Consider the following 24598-nt stretch of genomic DNA (forward strand, 5'->3'; position numbering starts at 1 on the left):
GTTGTTTATTTATCAATTTTTGTACGGTGTTTTTTTATCGCTGAATTCGTTGCTTTTGAAATCGAAACGATTCCTTTGCTTAAAATGCAGTTTTTGTTTTAAAATTTGAATTTTTTCTTCGTCACATACAAAGTGTGCTGCTGTTGACAAGCAAAATCATACGACCGAACTAATTAGAAAGTTCTCAAATTGCTTGTGACATTTGATGTTTTGAGAGTGTGTATCTTTTGTGCATTTCCATAATAATTGTGCACACATTTTTGCTTCGCAAATTGTATGTTTTGTCTCTATAGTGGAGCAAAATGTTCCTTTGTTTGATATCATTTCTTTTCTCACATTCTGTGCTGTTTAGCACAGTCGATTCAATCTCAGCGCACACGGACCGTTCGAGTGTGTGCGTACGACTTACAGATTGCCGGATAAGTATAAGAAAGAGAGAGAAAATAAATAAAGATTATAAAGAAAAAGAACAACGGCAAAAAATGTGTGTTATACGCAGCAGAACCAGTTTCGGTGCCTCGCTGCTTCAAATAATTTTTTTCTCTTCCTCACTCGTTCGGTGTCTTTCCATTGCTCTCGTCTCGCTTACATGTTGTGTTTGTTATATTGTTCAATTTTTGAAATAAAAGAGCATTTTTCTTTCAAACTATGTGCTCAAATTCAAGCAAAAATCAAATGTACTTTTAACACAATATTAGATTTAGATATATTCAAAAATAAAATTATCTAAAGATATAATTCTTTCTTTAATCAAATGTTAATTTAGACAATATTTCTGAAATGGAGTTCAAAGATTTTTAATAGTTTTTCTTTATAATCTAAATTAACATCTTTCCGGTGCATTAAAATGAAAATAATAAATGTTTCATTGAAAGCATGCAAAATTTATTCAACACTGATTTCATTATATTATAACGTTGGTAAATCGATGCTTTCAATTAAGCGCACGATTTTGATTTCCTCAACTTTTGACGTGAGTTAGACTCTGAAATGAGGAGCACAACTAAAATCTAAAGGCGTTCATTAGATCCTTTCCAGCTGAAGTGATTCCGACGTAAAATGCAAAGACTTTAATCAAAAAGCAACATTAAATCGAAGAAACCTCCAAATTTCGTCACAGGAAAATTTACGGCAATGTCTATTTGAACCCAATATTCGAGTCGCTCATCGAATTTGAGGTGAAAAGTGGAAAATGTACAAAAACGTCTCACATTTAGACAAAGTTCGTTATTTTTTATTCTAGACATCAATGATCACTATGATCCTCTCTATTTCTTACTACAATGCGTTCATTCTATGCAAACTTAGCTTGGGTGATTTCCAATAGCAAAACATTCAAAATGTGCGAGCTAGTCTTCTTCATACAATCCAATGAAAGAGAAAGAAAAAGAAGAAGAAAGCTGAATCGACGTGAAGCATTGTCGTGAAAAATCAAAACGACCAAAGAATATCGAATGAAAACATAAGAATGCGAATGCAAATCGAACAAAGACGGCGGTGTAAATTTGATTAAAGATCAGTTCCACTTATGGATGAATGAAGAATGGTTTTATTCACCAGTTTCATTTATATGCATTTTCTCTGCTTGTTATTTTACATCAATAAAACTGTTAGTTTGGCCGAACAATCAGTTCTTTGAAAAGAAAAAAAAACATTTACATAATAAACCGCACCAAATTCGTATAAAATTTTGGGCTATTCCGTATGCAAGCCACATTGGTATATATTTTCACGTAAAAATAATCGTTTTCTGTTATATCTTGTATTTCGATTTCAAATCACGTTCTCATGTGGCGATCAAAATTAGCGAATTTTCTTTAAACAAAAAAAAAGAGAATGAGTCACATATCTGTACACTTCGGTCGGTTTTTTATTTCTTTTTTTAAAGAGTCACAAATAATTTGATGTGATTTCGTTCGCGGGAATGTTTTTAGAATAAAAATGAAAAAATTCAGCTGAAATTTCACTGAGTCAGTGTACACGGCATTTCGGGCTCTTTTAACCGCAACTCAATTAATAATCTTTTTCAATGGCGCATTCGGTTACATTTTTGGACATGATGTTTGTAATAGCTTTGGCAAATACGATGAACAAAGCAAAATTGGGAAAGATTCGCGCGCCGTGCGACATTTTTTATAGGTTAATTTTTGATGTTCACAGTATGAATTCTTTTTCGCGTTATATTTTGTTCGTTATTTTAATCACATAATTAATACGATCGCTCGTTTTTAACCCCAACGAATATTAACTAATGCAATATCACATCATATACCATAAGCAAACGCTATCGGTCAAGTTTTTTTTTCACAGGATAAAATCGCATGGAACGATGCTTACTTTTGTAACTTGAGTTGATCGAACCGCAAAAAAGTAAAATATACTTTTTTAACGCGTGTGCCACCCATTCGGTTTTATGCGTGATTAATTTACCTGGATAAAGATGTATTTTTTGTTCTATAGATTTGCCTTTTTTTAATTTAATGTAGAGTCGATTTTATTGATTAGGAAACACAATGTGATTGAAGATCTAGATGAAGATGTATGCAGTCACATAAAAGGACACGTCTCATATTTAGTTCCAAAATGGCTGGAGTTAATATGGTCCACAATTAATATATGAAATATTAAATTTAGTCGAGTAAGGATGTATTTCTACAAAAAAAATTATGTGGAAGCGGATAGGTAGTCAAATTTTGGACGAACATATTTTGTACATTCGTTGATTTTGTTGCACTCTGTTACTGTATTATGCATGCACCTGTGTATGACTTGTCAGATACGCCATTTATATTGCTGCAATAAATACACAGTCAACTCATATATTTGTGTCAACCGTTTTTACAATATTTCAGCAACAGCAGCAAGTGTCCAGCTCGAAACAAGGTCTCTTTTAATCGCGAAAATTTGTTTTTAATTTTGTTGCTAACTCCAACGAGTAGATAAATCACTATCGCATGTGTGATACCGGTCATACACAATTTATAAATTCTGTTTTTATAAAACAATTTTTTTTACTTAATAAAAATGAAATAAAACACAAATTATTTTATGATTTTTTAACTTTCTTTAATAATTTTCAATTTTGTTTTTTTCTTTCATAATTTTAAATCTTAAATATATTGCATGACATTTGAACTAACTTAATTTACCATTATTATTATGATTATTAGATGACTTGAAGAAACTCTCAAAACTTAAATGGCTTCACAATTGATTTAATGCATTTATTTATTATATCAAATTCAAAAACACAGTATTAGACATTTTGAAAGGCAGAAGGAATTCACAGAGCAATTTGGTGTATCATGTCTCTGAATTTTAACTCTTCTAATTTCGATCGGAAATGTTTCATTCGGAAAATATCTACCATGTAAATGAATTGTGGTCAAGTCAACAAGGAAACTGACCTATATTTTCATTTTTTTACAATCTGAAATTTTAATATTAAGTTTATTTTATTGCAATCGATGCTTGTGTTTATAGATGTCTAATAATAATCAAAACTTCAGCTTAAATAAAAAAAAAATGTAAAATGTAACATGGAAATCAATCTATTTTCTTCCCTTCACTTGAAAATATGAGCGGAAGAGTGATTTCCTTGTTTATATTAAAGTATTTAGAATCGCTATAGTTTGATTTGCACAGAAATAAATGCAATAAAATTTTGAAGGAATTTTTTTTTTGCGCATATCTTCCAAGAGAACAAATCAAATGCTGTGCAAAAAAAATGCTATGAGAATGTAACCACAAGGTGCTGGCGCTGGTCCAAGTAGATTTGTTTTAAATTCTCTATGTACTAATGTGATATTAGGCTCGAATTTTTTATTCCATCCATTTTATGGTTGACTTTGACATATTTTATGAAATACAGGTTCTAAGGTATTCTTTAAATGTGATTGCATGTTAAGAAAATTGGTCTCAATCGTTCCTTTTTTCTTGTAATGAAATTCTTGTGCATATTTAACTTTCGATAGGTTCAGTTCACGGTGTATTTGTTTGATTAAGTCTCATTCAACAGTAATTGGCTAATGATGTGCAAAAAGAAAACGTCTAAATTTTTCAATCAAATGAATCTTTCGAAGAAAAACAAGATCCACGCCTTATCTGTATGTGAATTTAAAAAAAAATGGACCATTTTTACAAGACTAGATGAATGGTAAATTCGAGCGTTCTTCTATTTATTTACTAGGTGTGCTTGGAATGTCTTGATTGTGTCCTAAAAATTTCGGCATATTTTTTATTCGTTAAACATTTTTTCCCTTTTTTTGATTTTGTTGAATCAATCTTTCAAGTTAACGGAGTTTAACACATTTCTTTTGATCCATCATATAAGTGTTTAAATTTCGTGAGGAATTTGAATATTTCAATGCTAACGGACTCAATATCATTTCTATGAATATCCATGTCACTTGTTTGCACTTATGAAATGAAAATCAATTAGTTCTATGGACGTGTTCAAAGTACCAAAACGAAATATTCAACTCAACAAAACAATATATTTACATTGTACTTCGGAAATAGAGAGAATCATCTATAAATATTGTTTGTTCTTTTTCTACAGAAAATCGTCAAATTTTTTGTGGTTGCATGCATTACATATTATTTTCAATCGTTATGGCATGTATATATAAATTTTTTTTATATCGTTTTTCGTTTCCAATGACACCCACTTGTACATATATTTTACATAACCTCTCTGCTTTCAATGGAGATGAATTTACAAAATTGAAGTAATGAAAGATTTTTGATCGAAAAAACATAATAATTAAAATAATAAATCACAATTACAGTGCATTACAAAATGAGTTTCAAAATGTCAAAATAATCAATTAAAGCAGATCTAATCTGACCTCAGGCCAATTTCATTATTTTTTTTTTTAACAATTTTCTTTTTTCGTCAATATTCTTCTCTCTTTTTTTCCAATAGAAATTTACAATAAACACTAAACATCTTCCGCTAACTTTAAGTCAAATATGGGTTATTTCTTCTTTCAAACAATAAAATGTTTAATTCAAAAAAATTTCTCTGTCAAATTACTTCAGTAACATTTGTAATATCGTTATTGGTTGTATTTTACTTAAATAAATACGTTGTAATTTGTTTTAAGCAAAATGTATATATATATTACTAACACAATTTTAAAGTCAGCTTTGCGAATTGAATTTCTTCCGTTCATGATAAATATCGATTATTGATTTTCGAAAATGCTCTTTAATCGCCGCAATCGTTCCATTTACGTTCCTCAACTATTCTATCAAAACAGTCAGCTAAGTAAGAGTGCTGAAATTTAAGAAATTAACGAATATTTCAAAAACGGTGACAATATAAATCGAATTGATAAAAATGATTCTTACATATGGCGTATAGACTTTGACCTGGGGGAAGAATCGTAGATGAAAAAAATGGATAAAATGGAAATTAATCAAGATGTAATGGAACATATAATGAAAAATCAAAAGAATAGAGAGCATTCCTTCGGTAATGGAAATGTAATTTTTAAATGATTATAGCATGATACAGACCCATCGTGGTGGTTTTTCATTGCGACTGTATTCAAAACAAAATGCCATGGACTCTTCGTCGCTCTCCCATCGTAAAATTGTATTCCACATTAGGTCGACTGTTTGTGACTCCAGAGAGCCATCCTCACGGCATGCTATCAATCGAAAACTGGTCATCCCTGAAAAATATATAAACAGATAAGAAAAAATTGATAAAAAAATAATTTCATATTAAACAATTATATGAAGCATATGTTTGGTACTGGGATTGCGCATTTTTTGATTATCTCCGCGATTTTTTTTTCAATTCCTTATTTTGAATGGGAAACGAATTTAAAATTTTATCCATAATTTATTGCTTTCGACGATCAAAAATGGTGATCCGAATTTAGAACTGCCAGCGTCATGTTTGGCATGTCCTTTGTTACGATTTCTATATGACTCACCTATGGCTGGTATAACATGGCCTTCTTTACGACTATCACATGCACAATGTGGAAAGACGACATCACCATAGCCAGGCAATGTGCGAGCCAATGCCAAGTATTCGGATGCTTTTTTCGCATCTTGTAGTGCTTTCAGTTCATATAGACGGCCCTCAGCTCGAATATTATTCCGATTGACTTCTTCAACGGCCTACAAAATATAAATTATTCATTCACCTTCAATTCAAACTCAACGAATAATGCACTTATAACAAAAAGCACCTGATAAAATATGAATTTTGCCGCTTGTTCGCCTTGTGGTAACGTTGTTTCGCGATCAATTGAAAACAGCCATCGTCGTACACATAAACATGTACTCGATGCAGTACTATAATTTTGAACGTATAACTGATGTGGAATTTCGTTCGGTTGAAGTTTTCGTTCTGTGAAATATCAATATTCAAGCGATTTTCATTCGAAAGATACAATACATGCTCAAAATGAAAGAACAAATAACATACCAAAATTATATTCTACAATTTCAAAGAGATAGAAATATTGTTGGGTGTATGATGTAAGTTTGGCGCGTTGCACCAATAAGTCCCAGACTTGTTGTGCATTTGCCGATTTACGTACGCTGACAGTGACTACCTCATGGTCGGGTAACATGATTTTAATGTCAACCGGCGATGATGCCAAATCATCCTCCGAATCGGTTAAAAACTCTTGCATATTATCACTTTCGGCAATAACGCGCACCGCACACACTTTTTCCAAATATTGTTCGAGTCCACGTCGACGTGCATCCAATTGTTGTTCGCTTAATTGAAATGGCCATTTGCCGGGCAATTTTGGAAAATTAAAGCCCGTAAACTCTTTTTTGAGCGCTGCATGCAAATTTGCAAATTCTCTATAACGTCGCGAACACAATTGTCTACCGGCCATATGAATATTAAATGTAATGTATCGTTCACCGTTTCGATTGACCGTATTGTAGTCCGGTATGCTAATAGGTAGTGAACGCTTCTCTGAGTAATCGATGTATGAATATCCGGGTTCATCTTGTGGCTCCAATTTTTCGGCTTCCTATTTTTTATTCAATGCAAATAGAATTAATATTTTATTTTCATCATCGATAATAAAGTATTTTATACCTGTTGGGTTACTGATATAACCGTTAGTGTAAGGCAATCTCCACCGGATTTGATCAGGTCAACAACTTGTTTGTGAGTTGCTCCCTCGACATTTACATGGTTTCTGTAATGAAAAAGAAATCACTTTTGTAATGAATGAGTGCGAATGAAAAATGTATCAATATTTTATTGCATCGAGTGTAAGTAGATGCAGCAATGACTCTTTTAATTTTCGCATCGTTGCACTTGGCCTTCAAACGAGGCCTGTTACACATGCAATATAACACGAATGCGAAAATACAGATAGCAACAATGTAAACAAAAGTCTAAATTTAAAAATAGGATATTAACAGTGGCATGTGACGTGATTAATCTCACTGTTTCAAATCAGACAAAATCCCACAATGCAGTGGTCATTCATTTATTCACAGTACTAAATTCACATACACATACTGCATCGACTTTCAAATCACACATTCTGATACGTCAATCCATTCGTGACAGATTGGAAATAAATGTATATCCATTTTAATATAATTTCTTTTTGAGATGAGTTAACAAATTTTTGGGGTGTATCACAATTTGGGTTAATTTCAATACCAGTAACATTCAATAAATAAATACTGGTTTTGGCAAAATGACATTTAAAATATATTCTTCGAATCAGCAATTCTAGACTTTTCGAAGTATACATACACTTGGAATGCACACGGTAAGTTAACTGCGATCGAATAGGTGAAAGCAAAACGGCAAATGATTTATAAATTCAATACGAGTATAATTATTGTTTTGTTTTCAATTTCAGAGCTTACGTTAACCAGAATTGGAGAAATTTATCGCTAGAATAAACCAACTAATTGCATAGACATATCTTATGAACTTGAAATCGAAGAAGACATTGACTTTTTCCAAAAAAAATCGCAATGAAGTTGGAATTCCCGATAAAGGTGTGTGTGGACGTCAAAATTGATTAACTGGTCATGGCAACAATAACGACGCACGGTCAATTCTGTTTCATTATTTTTGTTTCTCTAATAAGCGTGTTTAATAAATGAAACTGTTCAGCAGAGACATTATAGCAGTCATTCAATCAACAACTTAGAAAGCGTTTGTATGATTTTTGTTATTGTTTTTCAATTATGAACGGAATCATAGCTATGGAAATAAACAACCCAATTGCGATGGAACAAGTGAATGGTGTTACAAAGAATAGTGGCACGTTTTACAATATAAGGTTGTGCACGAATAGACTCTAGGACCTGCACACATAGTTGACTCTAATTAACTGAATGTATATGTGTCTTCACATTTGTCATTTTGCGTTGTTTTTTCTTTGCTCAACATAAGCAAAATTCAAACAATAGTGCTTTGAAAGAGAACAGAGATGGTTGCAGTGGTTTGATTGACATATTTTTTGTTTAGTTTTTCTCTCTTGTTTGATTGGCTCCATTGAACGAATAGAAACCAGCAAATTTTACAGTGCAAACGAGATTCAATTAGTTTGTCATAGACTTGATGGCATGGCTGATATTTGTAATCAATTATCATAATTATAGTGAAACAGACAGAACCATTATGGCGCAACTGAATATGTCGTTCACGTCACAGCAAATCCCGTGGATGAATTTAATTGTCACAGTATAAGAGAAATGTTTCGCCTCTATTGTGAATTTAAATTGCAAAAATAGCTTCACTGTTGCCATGTGAGTTAAGTTGCCACCGTGCAATTCTCTATTCGGTTTGCTCTTTCTACTTTTCTTAATGTTGATTATACGTAATCACTGCAACTTTAGCTAGAAACTGGTTTTTTTCTCCAATGGATTTAACTCGCTGCAAATGTATAGCGCGTCATAGATCTTTCTGCAATGCATAAAGCAGCATTCAATTAAATGCAAGAGAAAATTTGTTGCAGAGGAGTAGACAGCAACAGTAGAAACATAAATAACAAGCTTTGATGTAATCACGCTTTAATTCAAAGAAGAAGAGAGAAAAAAACGAGTGCGTAATAAAAATTGCACTGCTTTCAATTTATTGAGTACTGGACAACAAAAAAAAGCATTCATATTTTTGTTTATATCGTTTGGAGTTCTTTGACGTGTTTCATTTTTAGGTTAAACATTGATTTTTTTTTTCGCTTCTAAGGCATTTTTTTTCTCGTCACTCGCCCGACTTATCGCACAATAAAAAATGAGTAAATTTTGACATGATTAACATTTTATGTGAGTCACTTGTGCCATTTCGCATACAAAAACAAATGCCACCATTCATTGACACCCATTCCTAACTAGTCAGAATTTAATTGATATTGAGATTGAATGTTGTTTCAAATAAATGTAACGTGTACACTGTTTTTTTTTTACTCTTCTTCCTTGCTTCTCTATTTCACTTATCTCCGTTTCACTGTGGTTTGAACTGAGACACCACATCATCACCATATGATATAATTAACATTTGTCGACGCAGTAATAATTCACGCCAATATGTGTACACGTACAATGAGAATTAGAATAATCTGGCAAATTCGATGATAATTTATTTGTTGTTGTTGTTGTTTTTTTTCACATTCTATACTTACACTTCTAAAATTCGATCGCCTTTCTTTATGCCAGCTTTTTCGGCAGCCCCATTATCCAAACAGGCCGATACATGTTGTAAAGGTGCATACAATTGGCCATTGATTGAGCGCAATTGTCCACCTTCGGATATTTGACCTCTTACATTAAAACCAAATCCTGTTTCGGTTTTAACAATGGTGACAACTCTGGGACCAGTCGTATTCACAGTCGTATTGGACATTTGCTTTGTTTTTGTGCTTGGTGATGTTTTTGTCGATGCTGGTAAAGATGATATGTTTTGATTTGGATTCACTTTTGTTGTTGTTGTTGTCGTTGTAGTCGTATTATAGCTGGTATTATTTTCCACGGTTGAATTTTTATTTGATTGAATTGCTCGAATTGCTCGTTCATTACACTGCTGATTGCCGTCAACAATTGATTTCACTGGTGAATTGTTATGCGATGCCAGTGGATTTTTGGTACGGTTATCATTGTTCACGATGTCCGCCATTGCAGCACTACCAATAACTACTGCTCAATAAATTTTTAGGCATGTACAAATGCACATTTTGTGGTATGAAGAAATCACTGAAAGAGAGATAGAGAGCACAAGAATCACAAAATCTGAGAGATTCAAGAGAATCAAACAAATATACATACAAAAACACCAATACATTTACAACACATTTTTAATAAACATGAGCTACTATCACATCAACACATATACACTGCATGAATGTGGCAAACGTCAAATGGATAAGTTAGAAAGAGAGAAACAACACATTCACTCAATACATACGCAACACATATAGTTATACGTTTGAGACAGTTGACAGTTCATTACTTCGCGTGCGCCACTACGTGAGCATCGTGATAGGTTTTTTTCCAACGTTCACGATTCCAGTCACTGCTGTCACTATGAAATTCAAACAAACTGAGAATTTTAACGACTTTTTTCTTGATACAACCGAAACGTAGATCGAGAATATTTTTTTTCTTTCGAGAATGATATTATAAAGGCTCCTTCAATAAAGGCTCCTTCAATAAAGGCAACGTAGTGAATTGAAACAAATGTTAATTTTATTGTTTTCTTTCCGTATTTTAATTAATTAATCAGCTTTGACACTTTTTTGCTTACATTTTTATTTAAATAAAATCAATCAAAACTAAAACTAGAACAATATTCATCATGTGCGTTCTTAAAAACAAAATATATATTGTATATGTCAGACGTATTTTGTAACGTAGCGAAAAAAAGGAAGAAAATTAAAATCAGAGACTAATGTTAATATAACATTTAAATGTAGTTAGTTTGAGAATATTTTTTCCAATCAATTTGTACACAAAGAGAAAAAACAAACAATACAAATACATTTTGAAATGATTAATAACAATACTTCTGTTTTCTTCCTTCTTAAAATTGAATGCATAAATATAGTATGTAAATTTTTGATATACTTTCTCTAAATGTCTGTCGTACAGTGCGAATTTTTTGTTTATTGATTAACTGAATGCTAGGCACATGGAAACTCGCATAAAATTATTAAATCATATTGCTATTTTCATTGTTGTCTTCTTCGCCGCTGTTGCAATACGGTAAATGGATGTCACACAATTCGGTTTCGGATGGTCGCTCTTCAATGTTATTGCAGCTACTATCAGATAAGGCATTTTCTTTGTAATCAACACACATGATTGTACGTCGCTTCACTGGATGTGGTTGGCCTGAAACAAAAATATTTTTTGATTAACAAAAAAAAAGATTCGAAAACTCTTTTCAATCGTAAAACTCACCATGTTTTCGACACGTAACCGGGCAAAGTTGCCATGGGCCCACCCACCAGTGCGCTGGACACGGAACATCATTGCAAACGCGAACTTTTTTATTTGGTATATCATTGTCAGCACTTGTCCAGCAGAATTCCTCATCGACAATTTGGCTTTTCACACTTTCGAAACAAACTGGCACACGATTTTGAATGCCGCCTGTAACAAAAATTTATTGGGTCATTTTCCAATCAGTTTTCCCCACTCCCAATTTCGCTAATACGAACCATCACATGTGGCTGAGCATGCATTCCAATCGCCCAATTTCCACTGATAAACTGGATCCTTTGTATCGTTTGATGTCAGAGTGTATTCGTACCTTACGCCGGGATTTTTACTTTTTCCACGAACCAATACCTACACAAATTTTAAGAAAGAAATCCAAACAAATTAGCATCATTTGAATATTGAATGTAATCGAACAACATACCCGAACAGCCATATCGAACGGAATTGGTCCTGGTATTTTAATCTTCTCTTGTTCATTGTCTCGCTCGTACAATCCTTTTATCACATTATCAATGGCAAATTCACCTGGCATCAAAATCAAACGATCTCCATTCAAAAATGTTTGATTGCTGTCAGCTCGTCCAATGCTTAAATAATTCTTTGACGGATGAATTTCTTCGATCAAAACCTGACGTGAACCGCTCGGAATTGTTGTGATCTCAAAATAATCATCGGTTACATTCATTTTCTTATTGAATTCGCCTTTGATTGTGGTACATGTTTCGCCACTTCCACCACAAATGCCACATTGATCCTCCGTTGTATTCGAATCAACAACCCAATCACAACCCACTTTCTACAAGGATATTTCTTCAATTAGTACATTCATTGAATGCTGCCGAAATCAAACACTTACTCGACAAATTCCAGATATGCACATGTCCTTAGTCCCAAAATTCGTTCCACATGGCGTTCCATCAGCTGCATTGTCACCCCAAGGCACGATTATCTGATCCTCAGAATCAGTGCAGTAAAGTTCGCATGGATCATCTGTTGAATATCAAAAATCAATAAGATCAGATTTAAAAAATGCTATTGACCACTTTATGTAATGTAAGATTACTTACGGCTATCAAAATATGGCAACCATTCATATTTTTTCTCTCTGTAAGTTTCATTATTAAATGTCGAGCATTGCTGTGCTCTAAAGCTTGGTTCGTCCGGGGGGCATTCATGAGAGTTACATACTTTGTAGCGAATGCGTTCTCCTACACAAAATGCGCCTCCATTTTCTGGTTTTGGATTATCACAATCACGACTAGCCATTGAAACACCTCCGCCACAGTGGCGTGAGCATTTACTATATTCAGTCCAATTTCCCCACTGGCCATCAATTGGCGGGGGTTGATCTTCGATCGGAACGCATTGTTGATTTTGACACCACTGAAAATCCACAAAAATCGAAATGTGTCATTTTCGAAAATTACTTTTAAAATGTTCCCTTTCATTAAGTACCTTATGCTTTCCACAATTCGTACCGGGCGCTGCAGGTCGCAGTTGTGTAACACATTCATCGTTTACCAAGCACCAGAGTTGAGAGCAAATCTCGTTCATTTTTGAACAAACTTTCACCGATTCATCAGTTGTATTGAATTGTAGACGACATTGAAGATCGGCATTGTACATTGCACCCGGCGGTAAATCGGGATACATTAAAACATCCATTTCAGGTGGTGAATCGTCTAAGCAATCTCCAAGCCCTTGACTGTCGATTAAAAATTGCATTTAGTATTTTCCATTAAAGTGCACTCTAAATGCATGTTGTCATGTACTTACTCCAAAAAGTGTGTAATATATTTTCGGCTACAATTCGACCAACTGACTTGTATGGTATCGGCTTCGAAGCTTGGTGTCATCACATGTACGATGGAGCCAGCCCTCGGGTCACATCCAGTTTTTTCCGTATCATGATACATTCCAAAGCTAATAAGATTTTGACAACATTAGTTCCACTACATCAACAATAAATTAATTTCATTTGTTTTATTATTTATATACTCACTTATGACCAAGTTCATGTGTAATCGTGTGCGCTAATGTGATTCCATTGTCTTCATTGACGCTACATGAACGATCTGGCCTACACATTCCACCAACGTTTGCAACTCCAAGCGTTCTATTTTATATTTATTCGTTTGGCAAATGCCATGAACAGAAGAAACGATTAGATTTTGTTTGAAATTCAAATGAAGTAAAAGTCAATGATCTTTTATTGTATGATACATACGTGCATCCGTCTGACGAGCAAATATCTTTGCGCGTTATTAATATGGCCACATCATGATGACTTGGATCGCTGTCATCTTTTGGATTTTCTAAACGTTGCCATCTGTCGATTAAGAAAGAAATGTTGAAATTTATGGGTCGTTTCAAATGTGAGTGCAGTTCATGAAATGCAAAGCTTTACCGGCAGAAATTTCGTAAATTTCCTTCAGCCGCATGAGTAACATTGAAATCGGGATGAGCCTCCTCTTCCTCCAACAAAACAATACGAATGACGACCACTTTAATTAAATTTCCAATCGCCGGATCTTTGTACAATGACGAAACCATATTCATAATGGTCAACAAATACGTTTCAACATTGTCACCATCGTTATGGAACGAAACCATTGTTGGATCGGCCACAAGCAATGCTTCTACATGACGAGGACTGCTAATTGATCGTTTATTGCGTGTTTGTACATGATAATTGATGACATCATCATCTTCTTCGTCCGTGTGATTTTTCTTCTTTCGATTCAATATTTGTTCCATTTTTTTTGCACGATGCAATCGTTGTTTTCTCTTACGCAAACGTTGTTGCTGTCTATCAAGATCTTTAAAGAATTTTTTTCGCAAACGATGCCGAATTTTGCGACTATTTTGAACAATCACCTAAATAATTACGACGAAGAATAAAAAAAACCATAGAAAAACGTGTGAATTAGTTGCACTCAAATAAATGTTTAAAATATGATGTAGAATGTTTCAAATGTTATTTCATACTTTGCCTTGTGGTTGCCATTCGATATGTGTTTCACTGGGTCGTTTTGGTTCCTTTGTTCCACAGTTGCTGGCTTCATGCTTTTTTAGATGACCTTTTCGGCGCTTTCTTCGTTTTCTTAAATTATATTCCTTGTTATTTAATATACTATTCTCCTCACTACTGCTATTTTTATCTTTAATATCACTGTCAACACTGTTCTGCTGCTGCTGCTGTTTTGTTTGTTGCTACGGAAACAATTCTATTTACAAATTTACACTATTAACAAATCGAATGCGGTAAATGCTTACTTTTATAGCCGATCGCTGAAAGATTATATGTGGATGATGGCCTGCATCGTTAACTTGATGATGTTTCGATGGTTCGATGTAATAATCACCTCGTTTCGTTCGCATCATTCCACTCTACGGATCAATTGAATAAATAAAATCAACCAAACTGTGTAATTACTGTTTATAAATTCAAGCAAAAACATGAGAAATGTCACAATTTGCAAATAAGTTCGCCTTTGCTGCGCAAACAATTGAATAAATCGAATGAAAATGTCACCACACATTTTATATTTGAATTGTAAGCAGAATTTAGTCGATTTGCAAATGGCAAATAAGAGCTGATTTATGACTATGGGCGTCACAATTAGGTGGTAAATTTGTACAAATTTGTCACATTAAATCAAAACAAGTTTAGAAACGGACACTTGCGATTTATGTTTTGTTTGTGAATGTTTTGTGATATTTTGCTTTGACTGACAATATAATTAGCGAAGATCAAGTGAATATTTTTCGGTGAATTTTTGATTGTTTTTCAGAATATTTTCATTCATTCATTATTGTTTATAGTTCATACAAATCTATGAGGAACACTTACGATGCCATTACATGTGGATAGTGCAACACTGGACTCGTGATCATCTCGAACTTGACCTTGAAAATGGCATCGCCGATTGTGGTGATTGTACTTTGTACGAGAACGAGTATCGCGTCGATGTCGTTCCACCACCAATGAGGGAGCAATAAAATCAACAGATGGCCTAAAAAAGAATGTCAATCAAATGAAAGTGACCTTAATTTTTTCGGGATTCTATTCAATTTAGAAACGCTTAAATAATAATGATATATTCTCTTTTTTTCAGTTATAAAAAGCGAATAGGGAAAAAGAGAGCAAACATTGAAATAAACATTAATCGAATTGACACTCACTTAAGTTCGACATGCAATGTATGATCGTGCAAGTCGATATGATAGTGAAGAGCTGGATGTTCACTGTTGATTTCATTGACGTTATCATAACCATGGAAATGGGTTACATTGTATGATAAATGTGTGCCATTGTGATGTACTCGACGCGGCACAAATAAATGACCCGAATCAACGTCGTGTGAATATTTGCCTGTGCGAATGGAAATTGTGTTTATAAATTAGCAAAAAAAAAAATGTTAGTTATTAAGGAAGTTAACTAATTCAAATGAGACACAAAAAATTTATGGTCTTAGATTGAAAAGATAAAAAAAAATAAGTCACTCACCAGCCAATTTTGGCTCTAAAGCCGCAAATGCGGTGTATTTAATAGCGAAAATGATAAAGAATTGAATGTGCCAATAATGTTGCATCTTATATGTTTATTTGAATTTCAAAAAGTAAATGGATTCCTTTGATTATCTCCTGCTTAATTGATCTGACAATTGAATTTTAACTCCTTGAACTTTAGCCGTTGTATTCTTCTTTATAGTTTCTGGTGTTTTATTTCTTCTCAGTTGTAGAAATCTATTCACATCGTTTACTGGTTTAACTTAACCAATTTCATTGAGTTTCTTCATTTTTACAATGCCGTACGAACAATCCAAACAGTTGCGCCTCCACTCAAATGTTGATGCGACTGCTGCTGCTGCTGCTGCTGCTGTATACAAAAGCAATAAAAAACACATGAAATATGTTTTTTTGTTACTAAAACGTTTATGAGAAATTTATGCATTTTCTAATCGCTATTTTATCGTTAATTCACTATATCATTAATTCAGTGGTAGCACTGTAACATTACATTTGAAAAATGCCGAAATGTAATTAGAATGCAACATTGTTGCATTTACCGGCGACATACGCATAGATTTAAAAATAAATCCGTTGTATAAAAATAGAAAGACATGATTTGTTATGTGCAAAAACTAGCGAGCAAAAAAGATAGAGAGAGAGAACGAATAATTTATCGCCGCCTGAAATTGATCCGTTGACGTGTGCGGTTTCGAAACCAAGTTCACACGATCATCGTCTGTTGCATTTGATTTGAACTGCTGAAAAAAATTACAAAAAATGCGGTTTGCGGATTTTCCTCAAAATTGATTTGCCGTAAGTGGTTTAAAATGCAACGGAAGCACCTTTTGCCACACCGGCGACGAAACATGAGAAAATCCACATTAGTTTAAAAAAAAAATAAGGTGAAGGAATGTGTCCCAGTAATAATTCATTCTTAAGGTAACCAGACGTGAACATAAGGAGACCAAAACTATTGGGAACTATTTTTAGCGCAAGCATTTATGATTAGCAACAATAAATTTGAAAGAACAAACTGTCCAATCATTTCCGAAGTAACAAAATAAGCTCGCGACCGTCAAAAAACCAAACACCAGGAGAAGGAAAAAAAAGTTGTACAAATTATGAATGCAGCAGAGGCACAAAAAAACGCACACATTGAAACGGAAAAACAAACAACAATAAAAAATATAAGTGAAAAAAAGTAGACTGGCGCCTAACTCTGTCCGCTTAGTATACAATTTCAATAATTAAATTTTTGTTCGAGCCGAGAGAGAAAAGATAAAGCAAACGAACGAAACGATGAAACCAAAGCAAACGGCACAAAATGATGAGTTAGAAAACAAATGAACGAACCACAAAATGCGCGCTCACAGGCGCCGGTAAATGCGGTGCTTTATTATTATACACACACATGCACGTATAAACATGTGTACACAAAATGAAAAAAAGAGCATTTTGTAGCATTTGTATTCGTTCTAGCTATGAAGCTATTATGTTGCAGCGCATATGAACAACAATCACAATACACAAAAACAAAGTAACAAAAAAAGCACAAAACCACAATCCAAAGACACAGCTCTTTCAGCACCGATAAAAAACAATACACACATGAAAATTTGTATGTAATTTAATGCATCATTTTACTTGATGTTGGAACATCACGAAAAGAAGAAACAAAACACTCACCACAATCCTCACACTTTGGGCTTTGTTTTGCTCTTGTTCACTGATAACCATCGCAAGAATAAGGATTAAGACACCATTTCGATGTTATTCAATAATTGCTAGTCTTGGCTCAGACAATTGAATTTGATCAAAAACCAAAACGTCCCTTTTAATTTGCTTTAAGCGATCGAAAGACGTTTAATATAGGCTTTGTACTGATGCGAGACACACGTGCGTGTTTATCTATAAATTAAGTGATGTTTTTTTATTTTCATCCATCTTTCTTGTCGGCAGACAGTGTAAGGTATTTTTTCGAGTTTTTTGCCTTCACTGTGAAATTAACGCATTTATCGTCATGATTTTTCCATTTTCCACTTGGTCAAAAGCGCAGAATAAAGTAAACCGACCCGACAAACAATAAGCACCCGTAGCAAATACGTCGACAAGCGAATTACACTAAAACAAAAATACTTGTGTGATAATATACTTAAAAGTCTTATCGAAACTAGCGAGTTGAACTGAAATCTCACCGAAGAGGAAAAAAAGAACGGAACAAAGAGAATAGGAGCCAAAGATCACCGTCAAAATGTGTGTAATACGTTGAATTGTGCCGAAAGGGAAAAAAAAGTACACACACCAAGCGACAGCAGCAAAACGGCGAAACATTAAGAAGCAAAAGAGTCTCGAGACAGAAATAACCAATTCAAATCGAACAAATAAAATGAGTACCTTAAGATCACGGCTCGGCATCACACACCAAACCATTCGAGTGGTATTTTCTCAATTTCTCTCTCTCTCTCACACTCTCTCTGTCAGTGTGCTGTTGAAATAAATGCCTTTGGCGCCAATTCAAAACTCGTAAAGATGGATTTGTACGATATTTCAATTTTTCGGTTTGTTCTCTCAATATCTCTCACTCTTTCGCTGTATGTATATACATGTTACGCGTATTGTTTTTGCTGTATTTATAAGCCATTGTTATTAGAGCCCAATGGAGCCACACATATGCTCCCAAATGATTTCCAAATAAAATTCATCGACTTGTAGACGACGATTCAAATTAATGGGAACATAACGAGAAAAAAATAATAATAATAAAAAAATCAAACGCACCAAATTAATGATGGTGCCACTTTAATTTGCTCCTCTTCTCCGGCGCTCACTCCTCCTCTACCCCCACCGAAATTCAAATTCATTTCAAAGGACAAACAAACCTTCGATCGAAAACAATTCAAAATTATTCAAATTTGAGACGCAATTTACTTTTAAAAAAAAGTTCACTGCTCATTTATATTTATTTTTTTATTGATGGGAATTAAATTTACGCTTGAAAATATTTGCGTCATCATTTCACATTTTTCATTTGTTCACACAACAAATATGTGATTGATATAGTAGCCGAATGTGATAAGGCAGATTATCCTTTTCATTAGTCATTAAGTGTAAAAAAAAAGTGTTTGATGTATCTCTGTCTGTCTGTTGTTGAATTAATAAAATCATGTAAATGTCAGCAGTAAAAAGTAAATAGCAATATGATAAATTGATCCAATTTCACGGACGGTCTTGTGTTTGTGGTTAATCAACAGAGACGCCATCCCGAAAGCAAAAAAAAAAAAAACAACAACAGTACACGAGACACACGGCAATAGAGTATAGACGAACCAAAATCATTCAATCAAAGAGAAAGGAAAAAGAACAAACTGAAAAGCACTGCAACTTCTTCGTGTAAGGAGAGAAAGAAAATAAACGACAACAACAACAACAATGGAAGCATATGGAAGCGACGATGCGAACAAACAACGACACAGCTACAAGTGTACGGTCATGTTGCCTGTGTACATAACATACGTATAAAAGGGAAAAAAAGCGACGAAAAAAAAAACTAACTCTACAACTGTTCTTAGGCGCCAGGTTAAATTTAAACATACTTACAAGCGCCGCTGTTGAAATGCACTTTATGCTATCAACTCGACAATATGCAATTAAGTGCACTACACACGGTCCGAGTATGTGAATACACGCACACACCAACTGGATGTGTTGTTCGTCGTGAGTCGGTGTATGCTTCTCAAAAGGAAATTGAGTGTTTTAGTTGTTGTTGTTGTTTTTTTTTTTTCGTCGACGCCGATACAATATGTGAAATGCATATGCATTGGCTCGTACAGTCCATCTGGCCTGAAGTGTGACGAAATGTTCGTCTAACTCTCCATAAGTATTTCAGTCTTTTTTTTTCTATGTTTGTTTGCAGATTTGGTAAATTCAATCAAAGTAATCGTTTTTTTTTTTCTTTTGACAGCCGATTCTATTAGTTTCGGTTTTGTTTTTATTGCCTATGTACTTATTCAGCTTCCTAATTAGTAACAAATCTCAATGATGTCTTTTGTCTGACTTTTTCAAAATGCTACTTTTTTCTGTTTCATTTTCAATCTCCTCTCCATTTACAGTTACAAAAAATGTTTGAAGGTCTGTCTAGAGCTTTAATTGTAATAGATTTTCAGAACGATCGATGCAAAAAAAAAATATATGTAATAATTGTTGCTCGTTTTGATCGATTGAAATTGAAAGCAGATGCTTTGATTTCGATGTTACATTAGTCATGCTCGCATACACTTGTGTGCAGTGATTCAATTTTTTTTTTAAATTTGAAGTGAAATCAATTCAGTTTTTATGATGAAATTTGACTATTTTTAAGAACCAAAGTCGGCGCTTCCAATCAGACTGGATTTCATTTATAATGATTGAAACTTGTTCGGTCGATTCGATTGACGTTCTTGAATTTTTGAGTATCGTCTGCTTTCGGAATCACAAAAGTTTCATTTTTATGGCCCATAAATTGTTCGCTTAAATTGATACTAAAACTAAAAATAGCCAATTCTACAGTGTCATCGATTTTTGCAGGTTTGCAAAAAAAAACGCAAACACAACAATAAAATAGCGATCGAACGCCGCTCGAAGAAATGCTGAAACCCACTTTTGCCGTGTCGTTTCGTGTTTTTTTTTCTTGCAATCGCACGAATCAATTTGCAAGGTGATAAATGATTTACAAACGATGATTATTGCAATGACACCTCCAATACAGTGGCGAGGAAAAAATCTGCTATCAAACATGTCAATCAACTCAAAGTGTTCGACAAAATTATGGCATGAAGATAGAATAAAATGGTTCTTAATACATTTTTACTTTTAAAATTCATTTTAATTTGTTATGATGGTTTTATTGCACCAGCTAATTGATAATGGTCAATATCGTGCTGTGTATGTGTATAAATATGTGACGTTGACTGTGTCTGGATCGTGTGTATTTTGTGCTGAATTGAGTAATTAATTAAAATGCGATGACAGTGTTTGGACACGTTTGGCATAAACTATATGGAAAAATCATGGAATAAACAAAGAGAAAAATCTTCTTCCGTTCATATTGAATATAATGAATGCGATGAATTTTTTTTCTTCTTCTTCATTTTTGCTTTATCTGCCTATAAATAAGTGATGACATAACTCAACAGTAAAGCAAAAAAAAAAAGAGAATTAAGTCTGCGCCTTAAATGTGATTATTATTCACATATATATTTGCGACAAGGGAATCACTATTCATTTAAGATAAAGAAAGAATGAGAAGATACAAGAGAGAGCGAAAAAAAGTAACAGAATTACGCAAACGCATTCTCATCCGAGTGACAACAAGCATGAATGAAATTTCATTTACATACAGTTCGTATTTGTGACAATTTCAAAGAGAGTAAGACCAATTTTAATATACATACATTTCGCATCACACACCGTGCATTTGTCCGCATTCAGTTGAGAACATATGCTTGCAATGTGTGTGATATAAAACTAATTGTTTCTGTTTGTATTATTGCGTGATGCAAAATAATGCCGCGACTCAATGAAAATTCAAATGACGACGCGACTTTGCTTCACACTTCAATGCAAATTAAAATGAGAAAAAACAGACACAGCCATCAGAGGGGGATAGAAAGAGAGAGAAAAGTGATGCACGTCAATGCTCTTCAATTAAAAAGTGAATGGAAATGGAAAACGGATCTTGCAAATTCACTCGTAGCCACACACAAACACAACTTATTCTTGTTGAAATTAATGGTCTTAGATTGAATATGGAGTGAAAACAAAACACGATCTTTTTGGCACCTCTTCCAATGTGAAAGATAGAATAACACTTTTTTTATTTCAATTAAAATTTCAGCACTTTTACCAAAAATTTCTGATAAGGATTGACGACAGCCATTCCATATTCTGGACACGTATGGGGCACACGATCGCCCATTTATCCATCCACGTGATATAGTAGGTATCGTAAATATGTTTTGTGTGCCGCTTTTAATTTCGGCGCCGCTATAAATTATCCGTGGCAGAAAGTTTACATTTCAAAACGGGGCATTAGGAGATAAAAAAGATTCGTTTCTATTTCGCTTTTCATCTTCTTTGGCATTTTATTCGTTGATTTTATACACACAGTCGACCTATCTGTTGTGATCTGTGCGCGGCCGCTTTAATTAAATTGCAGAAATGGCAAATGTTTTGCGATGATGTTTTCGCATAAAATGTTGGATTATGATACATCTGTTTTTTATTTTTTTTGTTTCGGTACGAATGTAATCGACGGAAAATACACGAAGTGGAAACGCTGATTCAAGAAATCTAAATGGATTTCTCATGAAATAATAATAACATTAGCATAATCACTCGAAAATGAAATACACGACACACACACACACACTCTCTCAACAGACAAAGTAGCCATTTGCTTGCGATGCAACATCTTCTTTATATTTTAATTTTAGCCAAATGGAGGCTTGATTAAAACGCTTAAAAATAGTCTTGTCTCGATCGAGATAACGATGACGATGAACAAAAGTGAATCACATAGATTTCATTTCGGCTTTGGATTTGTGTTTCGTTTGAGCTCGTCTTTTTCCCTCTGCTCCCTCTCTTTCTAAAAAATGATTTAATCTGATCTCAGCCTTTTTGCTAATTGAGCAGACGCATTCGAATCGAATTAATTCAATATCATTACTATAATATGCATAAAAATTTCATCGGATCAGAAACAGAGAGAGAGAGAGAGAGAGAGAGAGAGAGAGAGTGAGGCGACAAAAAAGCACACACATACATGTGTGCATATTAATTCTCTCACAATTGGCATCCAATTCAAGCGTATAATTTTGATTTCGATTCACTTTTTTTGGTGGGACAATCAATATGTATATATACATATGTGGGCGCGTACTTTCGCGTTAGCATTTATGCGGTGCGAATGGAATAGTCACATTGTGAATTGAAACTGTGAACAAGAAAGATGCCGTACACAACAGGTGGCAACGAAAAAAAACGAGACGTGAGTTGTGGTGTCCAAAATGCGTATAGCATCACAAAATTGACTCGTTCGATATATTTTTTTTTCTTACTATGTTTGCGTCGAGTCATCTGAAAGCGTATTCATTAAATTGTGCTTAATAATATAAATGACAATCGATATTTTCACCAGATGCAATTTATACTGCACCACTCCGCACCACTCTCTAATTAGTTCACATCGAATCGCATGACCATTTTTATATTAACGGTTATTCAGAAAATGTGTGCATATTTCTGGTTGAAAAAAACACCAAAAATGGTCTTTACATATAGTTTTCATATTTGTATTTTTCTCATTCACAACTCTAAGCAAATGCGGGTCAAACAATTCGAATTTTAATACGAAATCAATTAAAAAGTGATCACTGAATCCGGCTACCATAAAATTACATCTGACAGATTATTTGTAAAATTGATAATAAAATACATGATGAAAATGCAATTAAATCACCTTAATTAATTCACACAATCGAAATTTTATTCGATATACCGCAATAAATGTCCAACGTTTACAGTTGTTCTATAAAAAGTTAAAAGATAAAACACACACAATTCACGGAAATTTCGATAACAATACAAACAGATACGTATCAATTCGAATTCATCGACATAAAATGCTTATTTACCAAAAACCAAATTGTTTAATCAAAAAAAATCAGCACCAAGCACACACAAAATTTCAAATGCCACAAAAATTCAATTTAAACAAGACGTCAATTAGATTACTGATCTTAGTACACACACACTTAAACACAATAAATGTCTTTGATTAAAAAAAAAGAAGTAAGTGATATGTTAATTTTGCACAGATAATGTCTGTTTTGTCGTATTTATTATTGACTGTTTTGCAGTTTTGTTGTACCGCTAAAGACAGAAATGAACTGTTTAACGTTCAAGCTCTGACTGACACTGAGGCACACAAGTTCTTGAAACTATATCACACAAATGCTGCTGCTGCTGCTGCTTAGCTCAGCTTGGTTGTGTGCTTGTCGGGAGCCGTATTGCTGTTGCTATTGTAAAAAAATTATATTATACGTCGTATTTGCTTGTAGCGTTTTGTTTCGTGCACCACGGAACGGGCCGTACGTTGGGCATGTAGGCGCCGCTATTCTCTTTTCATATTCTACACTCATGCTGCTTTTTATTTCGAAAAATGTGGAACTTTTTGGAAACTGAAATTTAAAAACAACAACAGCCACATATCTATTTTGAAAATGTATGATCTATTGATTTGTTCTGTTTCGTTTTTTTTTTCGGAAGTGCATTTGTGATGCAAAGGCCGGAATTCGCCAGTCGGCCTAAATCCTTATTTGCTTTGTGTACTTGGTTTTTATTTTTGAGATGTAAGACGGTGTCGGAGCTGGTTGTTTATTTTTGTTTGCTTACATTTCTCTCTTCCATTCATTGCAAATGTGTGTATTGCTTTTTTAATGTCGACACATAGTCATCACTTTTGTCGCCTCATTGCTGAGAGTTATCGTGAGTCTTTTTCTCAGTAGTATGTCGTCGTTGTTGTCGCGTTTTTTTTATCTCTCTTTCGATAGGCTGAGAGTGTTGTGTGTGCACCTTTATATCAGAAATACTAAAT

At 33.9% G+C, this 24598-nt stretch overlaps 2 protein-coding genes across 4 annotated transcripts; both read right to left on the minus strand.

The window, feature by feature from the left end:
• Positions 1 to 4476: 4476 nt before the first annotated feature.
• On the minus strand, positions 4477 to 10226 carry LOC116348839 (sorting nexin-27). The gene is made up of 8 exons (XM_031779997.1): positions 9636 to 10226; positions 7082 to 7184; positions 6449 to 7013; positions 6210 to 6370; positions 5949 to 6138; positions 5524 to 5681; positions 5356 to 5376; positions 4477 to 5281 (listed from the first exon to the last, which is right to left on the minus strand). Exons 1-8 carry the CDS (start codon positions 10124 to 10126, stop codon positions 5213 to 5215), a joined length of 1758 nt encoding a protein of 585 aa, XP_031635857.1. The 5' UTR covers positions 10127 to 10226; the 3' UTR covers positions 4477 to 5212.
• A 646-nt stretch (positions 10227 to 10872) lies between these two features.
• Positions 10873 to 23882, minus strand: LOC116348879 (A disintegrin and metalloproteinase with thrombospondin motifs 7). 3 transcript variants are annotated; one of them, XM_031780068.1, is made up of 18 exons: positions 23637 to 23882; positions 23462 to 23530; positions 15962 to 16330; positions 15637 to 15826; positions 15305 to 15467; positions 14728 to 14841; positions 14440 to 14664; positions 13859 to 14328; positions 13679 to 13780; positions 13454 to 13567; positions 13228 to 13374; positions 12907 to 13156; positions 12519 to 12834; positions 12308 to 12441; positions 11873 to 12247; positions 11670 to 11799; positions 11410 to 11601; positions 10873 to 11340 (listed from the first exon to the last, which is right to left on the minus strand). In XM_031780068.1, the coding sequence occupies exons 3-18, from the start codon at positions 16044 to 16046 to the stop codon at positions 11159 to 11161; spliced, it is 3189 nt and encodes a 1062-aa protein (XP_031635928.1). In that variant the 5' UTR covers positions 16047 to 16330; positions 23462 to 23530; positions 23637 to 23882; the 3' UTR covers positions 10873 to 11158. The 3 variants fall into 3 exon arrangements, with proteins under 3 accessions (XP_031635928.1, XP_031635927.1, XP_031635929.1); XM_031780067.1 differs by having other exon boundaries at positions 15962 to 16333; XM_031780069.1 differs by lacking the exons at positions 23462 to 23530; positions 23637 to 23882 and adding an exon at positions 17653 to 17673 and having other exon boundaries at positions 15962 to 16333.
• Between the last annotated feature and the right edge of the window lie 716 nt (positions 23883 to 24598).

Source organism: Contarinia nasturtii, unplaced genomic scaffold (genome assembly GCF_009176525.2).
Source record: "Contarinia nasturtii isolate CC-2019 unplaced genomic scaffold, AAFC_CNas_1.1 Cnas_scaffold_2678, whole genome shotgun sequence".
In the NCBI taxonomy this organism is placed as follows: Eukaryota; Metazoa; Arthropoda; class Insecta; order Diptera; family Cecidomyiidae; genus Contarinia; species Contarinia nasturtii.

Bases quoted from the DNA above. Each gene is read 5' to 3' on its own strand.
- LOC116348839 (XM_031779997.1), bottom strand. From the start codon at position 10,126: ATGGCGGACATCGTGAACAATGATAACCGTACCAAAAATCCACTGGCA. The intron at 5,682-5,948 runs GTGAGTCATATA...TATATTTTTCAG, and splicing joins CCATGTTATACCAGCCATAG to GGATGACCAGTTTTCGATTG. The intron at 5,282-5,355 runs GTAAGAATCATT...CTTAAATTTCAG, and splicing joins TCAAAGTCTATACGCCATAT to CACTCTTACTTAGCTGACTG.
- LOC116348879 (XM_031780068.1), bottom strand. From the start codon at position 16,046: ATGCAACATTATTGGCACATTCAATTCTTTATCATTTTCGCTATTAAA. The intron at 15,827-15,961 runs GTGAGTGACTTA...CCATTCGCACAG, and splicing joins TTTAGAGCCAAAATTGGCTG to GCAAATATTCACACGACGTT. The intron at 14,329-14,439 runs GTATGAAATAAC...GTAATTATTTAG, and splicing joins AATGGCAACCACAAGGCAAA to GTGATTGTTCAAAATAGTCG.